The 13222-nt window shown below is 36.8% G+C and overlaps 1 protein-coding gene across 1 annotated transcript; it reads right to left on the reverse strand.

Moving 5' to 3' along the window:
• Positions 1-9259: 9259 nt before the first annotated feature.
• Positions 9260-11602, reverse strand: LOC111781990 (40S ribosomal protein S4-3-like). The gene is made up of 5 exons (XM_023662748.1): positions 11498-11602; positions 10834-10911; positions 10556-10736; positions 10161-10258; positions 9260-9848 (listed from the first exon to the last, which is right to left on the reverse strand). The coding sequence occupies exons 1-5, from the start codon at positions 11498-11500 to the stop codon at positions 9414-9416; spliced, it is 795 nt and encodes a 264-aa protein (XP_023518516.1). The 5' UTR covers positions 11501-11602; the 3' UTR covers positions 9260-9413.
• Between the last annotated feature and the right edge of the window lie 1620 nt (positions 11603-13222).

The raw sequence follows: 13222 nt of genomic DNA on the forward strand, positions 1-13222 counted from the left end.
TTCTTTGGAGAAGAAAACTAAATAATTCTAGAAACTCTTTCTTCAATTCTTTTGGGATTTCTTTCAAGTGGCTGCTCCCACAAGCCTTGACTCTGTGTTCGAGTTATAGCGAGGAAAAACTCGTAGAATATGAATAACTTTTGCATGGTTGGAATACTTCAAGAAGTCTTGCAAGTTAGGGTTTCTACAAAGGTAGAGTTCTTGCTCTCGTATTTATTGCTTTGGTTTTAATTCATAATAAAATCAAAATAAAACGATTTCCAATCCTTCTACTATGTAGATGAAGAGTTCATTCCATTCATGACACTTCTAGTCGTAGTGATGGGATGCTTGGGAACTCTGCAACCAGTAAGGGATGTTCACCAACGGGTCTATTATATATATGCATTCCATAGGGTACCATATCATTTTTTTTTTTTTTTGGTATCCCAACCACTTCCTTCTTTGTTAAAAAACTTAATACATAGGAACTTGTTTTACCATTGTTTTAATGTGTGGTGAACTAATTTTAAATGGCACAAAATTTAAATGTATTTCTGGTTGACTTCGTTCATACATGACTGAACAGTAGAAAAAAAAAATTCTGCCTAGCCTGACTGAAAAGTAGAAAAAAAAAATTCTGCCTAGCCTGACTGAAAAGTAGAAAAAAAAAAATTCTGCCTAGCAAAAGTAGAAAAAAAAAATTCTGCCTAGCCTGACTGAAAAGTAGAAAAAAAAAATTCTGCCTAGCGTGACTGAAAAGTAGAAAAAAAATAAAATTCTGCCTAGCGTGACTGAAAAGTAGAAAAAAAATAATATTCTGCCTAGCTTGACTGAAAAGTAGAAAAAAAATAAAATTCTTAACTCAAAAGTAGAAAAAAAATAAAATTCTGCCTAGCCTGACTGACTGAAAAGTAGAAAAAAAATTCTGCCTAGCCTGACTGAAAAGTAGAAAAAAAATTTCTGCCTTTCTGCCTAACCTGATTGAGAAGTAGAAAAAAAACTTTCTGCCTAACCTGATTGAGAAGTAGAAAAAAAATTCTGCCTTTCTGCCTAGCCTGACTGAGAAGTAGAAAAAAAATTCTGCCTTTTTGCCTAGCCTGACTGAAAAGTAGAAGTAGAAAAAAAATTCTGCCTTTCTGCCTAGCCTGACTGAAAGGTAGAAAAAAAATTTAGAAAAAAAATTCTGCTTAGCCTGACTGAAAAGTAGGAAAAAAATTCTGCCTTTCTGCCTAGCCTGACTGAAAAGTAGAAAAAAAATTCTGCCTTTCTGCTGAAAAGTAGAAGTAGAAAAAAAATTATGCCTTTCTGCCTAGTCTGACTCAAAAGTAAAGTAGAAAAAAAATTCTGCCTTTCTGCCTAGCCTGACTGAAAAGTAGAAGTAGAAAAAAAATTCTGCCTTTCTGCCTAGCCTGACTGAAAAGTAGAAAAAAAATTTAGAAAAAAAATTCTGCTTAGCCTGACTGAAAAGTAGGAAAAAAATTCTGCCTTTCTGCCTAGCCTGACTGAAAAGTAGAAAAAAAATTCTGCCTTTCTGCTGAAAAGTAGAAGTAGAAAAAAAATTATGCCTTTCTGCCTAGTCTGACTCAAAAGTAAAGTAGAAAAAAAATTCTGCCTTTCTGCCTAGCCTGACTGAAAAGTAGAAGTAGAAAAAAAATTCTGCCTTTCTGCCTAGCCTGACTGAAAAGTAGAAAAAAAATTTAGAAAAAAAATTCTGCCTAGCCTGACTAAAAAGTAGAAAAAAAATTCTGCCTTTCTGCCTAAGCTGACTGAAAAGTAGAAGTAGAAAAAAAAATCTGCCTTTCTCCCTAACTGAAAAGTAGAAGTAGAAAAAAAATTCTGCCTTTCTGCCTAGCCTGACTGAAAAGTAGAAAAAAAATTTAGAAAAAAAATTCTGCCTAGCCTGACTAAAAAGTAGAAAAAAAATTCTGCCTTTCTGCCTAAGCTGACTGAAAAGTAGAAGTAGAAAAAAAAATCTGCCTTTCTCCCTAACTGAAAAGTAGAAGTAGAAAAAAAATTCTGCCTTTCTGCCTAGCCTGACTGAAAAGTAGAAAAAAAATTCTGCCTTTCTGCCTAGGCTGACTGAAAAGTAGAAAAAAAATTCTGCCTTTCTGCCTAGGCTGACTGAAAAGTAGAAAAAAAATTCTGCCTTTCTGCCTAGACTGACTAAAAAGTAGAAAAAAAATTATGCCTTTCTGCCTAGCCGGATTGAAAAGTAGAAAAAAAATTCTGCCTTTCTGCCTAGCCTGACTAAAAAGTAGAAAAAAAATTCTGCATTTCTGCCTAGCGTGACTGAGAAGTAGAAAAAAAATTCTGCCTTTCTGCCTAGCGTGACTGAAAAGTAGAAAAAAAATTCTGCCTTTCTGCCTAGCCTAATTGAAAAGTAGAAAAAAAATTGTGCCTTTCTGCCTAGCCTGACTGAAAAGTAGAAAAAAAATTCTGCCTAGCCTGACTGAAAAGTAGAAAAAAAATTATGTCTAGCCTGAAAAAAAATTCTGCCTAGCCTGACTCGAAAGTAGAAAAAAAATGAAAAGTAGAAAAAAAATTCTGCCTAGCCTGACTCAAAAGTAGAAAAAAAAATTCTGCCCCTGACTGAAATGTAGAAAAAAAATTCTGTCTAGCCTGAAAAAAAATTCTGTCTAGCCTGACTGAAAAGTAGAAAAAAAATTTTGTCTAGCCTGAAAAAAAATTCTGCCTAGCCTGACTGGAAAGTAGAAACAAAATGAAAAGTAGAAAAAAAATTCTGCCTAGCCTAAAAAAATTCTGCTTAGCCTGACTGGAAAGTAGAAAAAAAATTTGTCTTCTGTCTAGCGTGACTGAAAAGTAGAAAAAAAATTCTGTCTAGCCTGAGAAAAAAATTCTGCCTAGCCTGACTGAAAAGTAGAAAAAAAATTATGTCTAGCCTGAAAAAAAATTATGTCTAGCCTGACTGAAAAGCAGAAAAAAAATTCTGTCTAGCCTGAAAAAATATTCTGCCTAGCCTGACTGGAAAGTAGAAAAAAAATGAAAAGTAGAAAAAAAATGAAAAGTAGAAAAAAAATTCTGCCTAGCCTGACTCGAAAGTAGATAAAAAATGAAAAGTAGAAAAAAAATTCTGCCTCGTAGAAAAAAAATTCTGCCTAGCCTAAAAAAATTCTGCCTAGCCTCACTGAAAAGTAGAAAAAAAATTCTTCCTAGCCTCACTAAAAAGTAGAAAAAAAATTCTGCCTAGCCTCACTCAAAAGTAAAAAAAAATTCTGCCTAGTCTAAAAAAAAATTCTGTCTAGCCTGACTGAAAAGTAGAAAAAAAATTCTGCCTAGCATAGAAAAAAAATTCTGCCTAGCCTGAAAAAATTCTGCCTAGCCTAAAAAAATTCTGCCTAACTGAAAAGTAGAAAAAAAATGAAAAGTAGAAAAAAAATTCTGCCTAGCGTGACTGAAAAGTAGAAAAAAAATTCTGCACTTGAAAAGTAGAAAAAAAAATTCTGCCAGCCTGACTGAAAAGTAAAAAAAAATTCTGCCTAGCCTAAAAAAATTCTGCCTAAAAAGTTCTGCCTAGCCTAAAAAAATTCTGCCTAATAGAAAAAAAATTCTGCCTGACTAAAAAGTAGAAAAAAAATTTTGTCTAGCCTGACTGAAAAGTATAAAAAAAATTCTGCCTAGCCGGACTGAAAAGTATAAAAAATTCTGCCTAGCTTGACTGAAAAAAAAAGAATTTTGCCTAGGGTGACGAAAAGTAGAAAAAAGATTCTGTCTAGCCTGACTGAAAAGTATAAAAAAAATTTTGTCTAGCCTGACTCAAAAGTAGAAAAAATTCTGCCTAGCTTGACTGAAAAAAAAAGATTCTGTCTAGCCTGACTGAAAAGTATAAAAAAAATTCTGCCTAGCCTGAGTGAAAAGTAGAAAAAATTCTGCCTAGTTAACTGAAAAGTAAAAAAATTCTGTCGTAGCCTGACTGAAAAATTTACTTATATTGTAGTATCTATTGAGAAATCCAAAGATACTGATAAAATGTCCATTGATGAATTACAAAGTTCATTAGTGGTGCATGAATAAAAATTTCGAAGATCCAGCATTAATGGAGAGGAGGAAGTTTTAAAAGTCGAAGGACAAACCGAAATAAGTAATAGAGGAAGAGGAACTTACACGGGCAGAGGACACGGAAGAGGAAGATCAACTTTCAACAAAGCAACTGTTGAATGTTATAGGTGTTATGACTTAGTCATTTTCAATATAAATGTCCAAAGATGAATAAGGAATTGAATTATGTAAAGCCGGAAGAAGAGGATGAAATGTTGTTAATAGCTCATATGGAAAGACATGAAGCAAAAAGGAGTGATGCTTGGTCCTTAGATTCTGGTTGCTCAAACCATATGTGTGCAAGTGAAGGTATGTTTTCAAGCTTAGACAAGACATTTTCTCACATTGTCAAACTGAGAAATAATACCAGTATGAAAGTTATAGGAAAGGGCGCAATGAAATTAACTTTGGATGGGGTTCGTTGCACTATTAGTAATGTGTATTGGGTACCTTAATTCAAAAATAATCTCTTGAGCGTTGGACAACTACAAGAAAAAGGAGTAGGAGTGCTGTTTAAAGATGGTGTATGTAGCATTTATCATCCACAAAGAGGAAAAATAGCAGAGTCAATTATTAGCGCAAATCTTTATTTTGGGTACTGAACTATCTACCACAACAAATGAAGAAAGATGCCTCCAAGTTTCAAATATGGATCAGTCAACACTTTGGCACCATCGATATGGTCATCTTGCCTACAATGGCTTGTGCACCTTGAAACACAAAAAGATGGTGAAAGGCAAAATTGGAGCTCCAAACACCACCTGTGAGGCATGTATGAAAGGCAAGCAGCATCGGACTCCATTTCCAAAAATGGGTAAATGGAGAGCAACGAAAAAATTGGACTAGGTAAAAACATTGAAATTGATAAGAACACAACCGAAGGAGGAGGAATCACAGAGGAAACGACTGAACCGGTTGCTGAAACAATTGAACCAGTTGCTAAAAACGAAGAAGGGAAAATCACGGAAGAAACGACTGAATCGGTTGCTGAAAACAATTTTCCAGTAACTGTTGCACCAGATTTGACAAGAAGGGAGGGGAGAAATCGACATCCACCTGTTTGGTTAGCAGATTCCGGTGAAGGCTATGAGAAAAATGGAAGAAGGAGATGGTGTACAAACGCCAAAAAGCTCTCTACGGATTAAAACAAGCACCTAGAATCTAGTTTAGTCGAATATAATCCTACTTCATCAAGGAAGGATTCAAAAGCAGTTCTAGTGAGCAAACACTCTTCATCAGGAGGGAGGACAGAAAATTGGCAAAGATGAAAATGGTGCAAAAGTAGATGTAATTTTGTATAAACAAATAGTGGGAAGTCTGATGTATCTCACAGCTACTCGTCTTGATCTCATGTTTGTTCTAAGTTTGGCTAGTCGTTTTATGACATGTCCAACACAACAACATTTTACAGCAGCTAAAAGGGTTTTAAGGTACTTGAAAGGTACGGTAGATTATGGTGTATTTTATAGAAAGGGAGGAGTTAGTGATTTAAATGGATTTACTGATAGTGACTATGCTGGAGACATAGAAGATAGCAAGAGTACTTAAGGCTATGTTTTATGATGAGTGGAGGAGCAATAGCTTGGTCTTCTCGTAAGCAGCCTATAGTCACCTTATCAACCACAGAATCTGAGTTTGTTGTTGTTAGTGCCTGTGCATGTCAAGTTGTTTGGATGAGAAGAATACTCAAAGAGAAGTATTTCGGAAGTTGCGTGTAGAACTTGGTGTGCAAAGTTTGTCTGACTTGAACTAATTCTTGACAAAGAAGAATAAGTTCAACGGAGGGATTGTTAGAAGAATTTGATTAGGCCAAAATAGTCGGAGTATTTTTAGGGATCTAATTTAAATATTTTTTCAGATTTGTTTACAAGATTTGTTTACGAGACAAGATTTGTGGTTAGTTTATTTGTAAGGTTCAATTTCAGTATTCAATAATATCATCGTTTATGTTTCTTGCTGTTCAATTTCAGTATTCAATAATATCATCGTTTCTTGCTTAGTTATGTCAAAACCTACCAGTTTTAGGATTTTTAAGAGAAGAAAGAAAGTAGAAATATGTAGTTTGGATTCATAATTTTGTCAAAGTTCCTTCATTGGCCTCGAGAGAACCCTTCTAGATTTTTGAATCACTCAATTCCATCAACAATCTAGGAAGAATGCAAGGTAAGTGTTTTATGTTTTTTAATTTGATTTTCCTTCAAATCCCATAGTTCTTTTTTAAGGAAGTTAGATTGATCTGGATTGATTGAAAGGCGATGTTCTTGCGAATGTCAAGAATCTACAAGATGGTAAGTTTTAAATTGAATCTACAAGATGGTAAGTTTTAAATTTTGGATGATCCTTGGACGCATTTATTTCCGTGTAGAGTAGAAAATAAATTACAACAAAAACACATATGTATAGATGGATTAAGCTCTATAATTTTCATGAAGGAACTAAGTTAATTCGAGTTCGGTAGAGAAAGATATAGAAATAGGAAGAAAATATGAGGAACACAAAACTGGATGGAAAATTTGAAAATTCGATGAAGAAATTGACATGCATTGGCGTCAAAGAGGATGAATGTGTATAGCGATGAGATTTGACACGTGTTGACCCTTGATTAGGATGCGCATCGGGCAGAGGCGGCTCGCCGCATACAGAGGAAAGATAAAGAAAATCACTTTAGGATGTTTCAACCTAGACGTGGGAAGTAAGACGCAGGACGCAAAGCAGCCAATCTGCGGGCACAACATGTCAAGTCGTTAGTACAAGTATCCCCAAGTTTCTTTGAATTTTTGTGACGTATCGTTAGAATTGACAAAAAAAAAAAAAAAAAAAAAAAAAAAAAAAAAAAANAAATTCGAGAATTTCGGCAAGGCACCAGAGTTCTCGGGCAACACCTGGAAGCCTGCGACCATGCCTCCACGGATCACCAACCCCCAACCCTTCAGCCAATGCTTCACACAGCCCGAACGCCTGCAAAGAAGAGAAAAGAGAAAGGAAAACCGAGAAGAGAGAATAAAAAAACTCGGGCGAGATTTGAAACCATGAACCCTTAAACGAAACGATCAAATCTCAAAACACCCGAGTTACACCACTAAAGAGATCCTCTGCGATACGTTTTGTGACCCTCCTAAATCAATTGTCGTCGAAAAAAGTGATCGAAAGTCCGAGCCTTTGAGAACCTTATAGATCTATCATCTTAGGCACTTACAAGCCACGAAACTTCGTGGAAGAGGAGTAGAAGGTCTAACACAGAGGGATTGAGGAGGAGAACGCCGACGAAGAACGTCGAAAATAGTCGTGGGAATCGGAAAAATGCACTGAACCAGGCGAAGATTACGAATCCGTCGGATCCAGACTGGACTCAACCCACAGCCCGCGCCTGCAACCGAGACCCACCCGTACATACCGACCCACCTGCAGCACTGAAACCCAAACTGCACCCCACGCCTGCAGCAACCCGAGAGCCCAAGGCCCAATCCATCTGCAGCGGCCCACGCCTGCAACCTGCTTCTGCAGCCCACGCACAATCTGAGGCCCAAATTGCCTCACGACCCAATTCGTGATTCCAGCCGGCCTGCAACCTACACCTTCGGCAGCCCAATAACCCGACGCGACCCGCGATCTGACCCGACCCGTGCCTCGACCCGAAACGCCTACCCACAACGTGGCCCACTCCTAGCCTACACGTGTCGACCCGCAGCTCCCTCGGCTTATTCAGCTCGGAATCCCAAATTTAATCCATTTCCAACTGTTCGGACATCCCGAACCTGTTTTTGGCCTCAATTAAGGTAATTGAGGCCATTTTAGTATCGTTTTTCATAGTTATCATTTGAATTATTAATTAATTTTAAAACAGTAACGAATGGTGACAAATGGTGTAATAGGAAACGAACTCCTGCAACGTTTGGAACAACTTTCGAAGAACGAGAGCTAACATTATAAATTAAGGAGAATGTCGGCTAAGGCCAACCATGGTCTTACTATGGGATAGACTAGAAAACTTGGATGAGCTATGACTTATGATGACGTATGATGACGTATATGAATTATGTGATGATGCATGAACTATGATGTATAATGATGTGTGATGACGTACGTGAGTTATATGACGATGTATGATGTACTTGATGTGCTTGATGCATTTGATGAAATTACGATGATTATGATGTTTATGATGCATGACGTTTACCTTAATATGATGATGAATAATGAACATGTATTACTAAATGTAATATAGAGATGAGACTATGGTTGTGTCATAAGGATGTTTTAAGATGAGAAATAGAGGGACCTCATGCATGTTGTGTGTACATAAGCATCATGATACTTCCCCTTTATGATGATGAGTGTGGACACGCATGTTATGATGAAGACGATGATCATGTTGATCATGACACACAGGGATCTGCTGACCTCCAGATATCGCTACGGACAGCTAGCTCGACGATGATGGATCCAGGAGGGTGCGAACCGCTTGGAGATTCACACTCGCACGTGTAGGTCATGTATAGGGAAGTATTGCACATCCATAATTAGTCCGGACTAGAGGCCACCCTTAATATGAAATAGAAATAGGTCCTAGAGCATGATTGCACGTGTTTGCATTTTAGCATGACCCCTATAGTGAGTCACGTGTTTGCATTTTAGCATGACCCCTATAGTGAGTCACTTACTGAGTATTCTCTGAAACACTCAGGTCGTGGCATCACAAGCAAAGACCATGACACGTACATAGGATAGATGCTTAGTATAGAATAAATTGTCTTGCATTTCATATATTTTAATTATTTTCAGTATTTTGTATCAAACACATAAGACCAAGAAAATGTTTCTTGAAGTTTTAAATTCTTTTAAATTTATGCTATTTTACTATTTAAACGTATATTCCAAAAAAATTAGGTCCGTTAGAATTTTATTTTCAAGTTTCCTTTAATTTTGTTTCTTTGAATTCTGGTTTGAAATTCTTAATTTAAAAAGTTCAGCTCTACAAGTAAAAGAGGAAACATATTGAAAATGTTTTCTAATAGATCATCTGCATGCCGAGAATACCTAGTAATCCTTGACGGAGACGAGTGAACAAACATTGAATAAGAAGCTAGGCCTAACAACCTATGATATGACCAATAATGGTCGATATGTAAAACTTAAAACCTACATCTTATAAAATTTAACAGCTTTGGTCAAATGTTAATTATAGATCCCTAATAGATGCTAATATTTCCATCTCCATATTAAAAATAAATAAATAAATCGAGTCATTGGAACAATGTTGTATCAAAAAATTATAGAAGCAACAGAAGTAGTCTCAACATCTAATTTATCATCATATTAGAACACAAAATATTAAACAAAAATGGTCTTAGAATCATGACTACAATACTCAACTCTTAAACCGTAACGGCTGCTTGGTTGGCAAGCCTCTTCCTGGCTTCTTCAATGATGGATAGTTTTATACCCTTGCCCTTGGGAAGGGACACCCATGGCTTTGTCCCCTTCCCAATCGTAAACACATTGCCCAGCCGAGTTGCAAATTCATGCCCGGTAGCATCCTGAATGTGAATTGTCTCAAAGCTTCCCTTGTGCTTCTCCCTGTTTTTAATTACTCCAACTCGTCCTCTATTTCTTCCACCAGTCACCATCACAACGTTTCCCACATCAAACTTGATGAAATCAGCAATCTTGTTCGAGTCGAGGTCTAGCTTGATGGTGTCGTTTGCCTTGATCAGGGGGTCGGGATATCGGATTGTTCGTCCATCGTAAGTGTTCAGATAAGGAATTCCCTTCTGCCCAAACTGCACTGATCGGACTTTGCACAGCTTAAACTGCAAAATCAATCGGTCATCACCAATCATCCCATTCCATATATCATGGAAAACAGACAAACTTATTACTTCAGAGGATTTGGAAATTAATTTGCCTTCATGAACCTCACATGATAATAATCAAGGTGAAAAACAGCATCTAAAAAATGCACAATGGTTTTAAAAATATGATATTTTCTGTCTGGACAAGTTGTAAGACCTCTGATTGCAATTGCATCTAATTTCCTCTGAATCCTGACAGTATACATTCTATACAACAGGAATTGTCGTAACAGACATATCAAACTTCGTCATGAAAGAACAAAAGCTAACCTTAGCCTCTTCATCCCTGACTGAGTGAAGACGGAATCGGCCTTTTGTGTCGTAGAGAAGCCGGAAATTCTCATTTGTTTTGGGAATCGACACAACATCTAAAAAAACAAAAGTATCATGCTCGAAATGTACATAAAAAAATAATGAATGGATTGCATATTAAGCAATTAAGAGACATTGGATGAAAGCAGTACCATGGTTAAGAGAATGATTTAGATAAGAGCAGACAATCAAGTCATTGGAACACATTCTATTATCAGGACACTGTTATGTATCTCGTTTGCAAATAGTAATTTGCCTAGAAAGATATGTGCATTTGTGGGACTTATGAACAATGGTGAATAAGTATCGAAATTGAAATAATAGTATGCATGCAAAGTTTGAGGTAAGCATACCCATGAACCCAGCAGGGTACGTCTTGTCTGTCCTCACCTTCCCATCAACTAAAACATGTCGTTGCATCAAAATTGAAATTACCTCACGGTATGTGAGAGCATATTTCAATCTGTTACGCAATATCAAAATAAGTGGGAGACATTCCCTTGATTTGTGAGGTCCAGATGAAGGTTTGGGGGCCTACAAAGGAATCAAAAAGGTCGAACAAAATGTCATCAATAAGTTTGTCCCAAAAATAAAAATGTAAACTGAAATGGAAACTAGAAATTTCACTCACAAATGCACCACCGAGTTTGTCGAGCATCCAATGCTTTGGAGCATTGAGCCTCTTCAAATGCTTCTTCAATCCTCTTGCCTATCAAAGCCGACATTAATTTCATGGCGAAGTTATCAATTTTGAATAAGAAAATGAAAGTAAACAAAAATATGTGGATGAACATCTTGCAGAAACTATTATGCTGTGCATATTTCTGGGATTGTAGGACGACCAAACTATTTGTAATTTTTTTTTTTTTTTTTACTAAACAGCTTCCATGCCTTTTTTCCGTCACAGCCTTTGACACAACACAATTAAATTTTATGATGGACGGTTCCAGAACCAAACTCAAAACACTCTCTAGGACACATAATTCCTATATGAAAAAAAAAAAAAATCAGACCCAAAAGAAGTAGAGTGGAGGAGTTGGTGTATCATGGATGAATTAGCCGAGGCCTTCGCTGTGGCCATTTCACAGGGTACCTCACAATAAGCATCACTCTTATAACGAGACACTTGAAAAATCCAGAACTAACAAATGAGCAGGCTCACAAATCTCATATTACAGGGGGTTAAAAAAAAAAATCCAAATGAATATGGAAACAACAATATAGAACATCTTAAAGGACAATGAAGACATCAACCAAAGGAGAAAAGAGAAGAGTTGATAAAGAGATCCACTGACCATATCCTCAAAACGAAGTTGGAAAGAGGTAGAGCTTCTGCAGAGGCGAACAAGAGATTGTTCTAATGGCGGTAATACGTTATATGAAAGCCTGAGTAGGAGAATAATATTGGTTATTCGAGGGAGAGGAAAGGGACTGAATTTAGGGCAAAGTTTCTGGGCCAATAAACTGGGCCGGCAAGGAAAAATTGGGCTGGGCATTGTTGAAAAACTGGATGGACATGTTTTGGGCTATAGGCTTAGGGCAGGACCAGGTAAATGTAAAAGGAAAGGGTTTAAAAAAAAAATACAGAATTAACCACACATACCATTTTATTTTATTTAGTAATTTTCAATTCTACTCCACGATGTTTAATTCTTTCAAAATTGTCATTTGAGTATAATTTTCCATAATTTCTTTCAATTTAAAACCATCAGAACTTTGCCAAAATGAGTCCAATTAATTGCAAATATAACATCAATATTATATTCAATTTGAACATCGTTAATGAATGAGACATGAGTATATATTGTTGTTTAGTTTGAAAGAATATATGTAAGGTGTAATACCCACCGGATAAAAATAAAATAAATAATAATAATAATAATAATAATAAATAATAAATAATAAATAATAAATAAATAAAAAGCGTGTGGCAGGTGAGATTGTACTCTGCCACCGTCGAAAACCGCAGGCAGCAAATGACGGCTGGAGTAGCCCATTTTCGATGGCCTTTGGAGAGCAGAAGAAGACGGTTTGAGAGACGTCAAAAATGGAGGAGGAGCTCACGAACTCTCGGAGACCAACCGTTGGAAGAACCGTTGCAAGTCCACATCGCCCACAAACTCGGTTTTCATGGTATTTCTCATTTTGCACCAATGAATTATCTGAGGAGTTTAGCAAATTTTGGAACCCTTCCAAGCGCAAATGTGAACAAAAAGTGTCATGCTTTTCAGGTAAGTGTCACCTCCGAACCTTGGATTTAGCTAGGCTCATAATATGCATGAAAGTATGATATGAGAAGTATGTTTTAGAAGTTTGAGCATAGAATGAGTTAGAGTGACACATGTTGAATGTGATTATGTATGTTTACTGAAACGCGTACGCACTACCTTATGAACCGAGATTGATGACTAGCTTTATCATGATTAGATCATTATGTTATGCCTCCGTCACATATGTTACAGTATTAGCGGTTATCCGGGGACGATTAGGGGTTTGCCAACTAACCCTTAATCGTAAACCTGACTCGATTGTCAGGGGTCTGCGCAACTATAGAATTGACCACTTTATTGTTGATGGTACCTTGTGGGGACTTATAGGAAGTTTGTCAATTAATTTTCTACTAGTGAACCTGTCACGAGTGATAGGGGTCCACGTTGGTACATTAGAGTTGGTCGAGATTTATTGCTCTTGCGTATGAGATAGCGGTTATCCAGGGACGATTAGGGGTTCGCCAACTAACCCCTAATCGTAAACTTGACTCGATTGTCAGGGGTCTGCATAACTATAGAACTGACCATTTTATTGTTGATGGTACCTTGTGGGAATTTACAGGAAGTTTGCCAGTTAATTTTCTATTAGTGAACCTATCACGAGTGACAGGGGTCCACGTTGATACATTAGAGTTAGTCGAGATTTATTGTTCATGCATATGAGTTAGTAGTTATCCGGGAACGATAGAGGTTCACCAACTAACCTCTAATCGTAAACTTGACTCGATTATCAGGTGTCCTCATAACTAT

Source organism: Cucurbita pepo, chromosome LG01 (genome assembly GCF_002806865.2).
Source record: "Cucurbita pepo subsp. pepo cultivar mu-cu-16 chromosome LG01, ASM280686v2, whole genome shotgun sequence".
Taxonomy (NCBI): domain Eukaryota; kingdom Viridiplantae; phylum Streptophyta; class Magnoliopsida; order Cucurbitales; family Cucurbitaceae; genus Cucurbita; species Cucurbita pepo.

Excerpts from the sequence above, each read along its gene's own strand:
- LOC111781990 (XM_023662748.1), bottom strand. Across the intron at positions 10,737-10,833 it reads ACAAACTCGGTGGTGCATTT|GCCCCCAAACCTTCATCTGG; the intron begins GTGAGTGAAATT and ends ATTCCTTTGTAG. Across the intron at positions 9,849-10,160 it reads TCAGGGATGAAGAGGCTAAG|TTTAAGCTGTGCAAAGTCCG; the intron begins GTTAGCTTTTGT and ends TTGATTTTGCAG.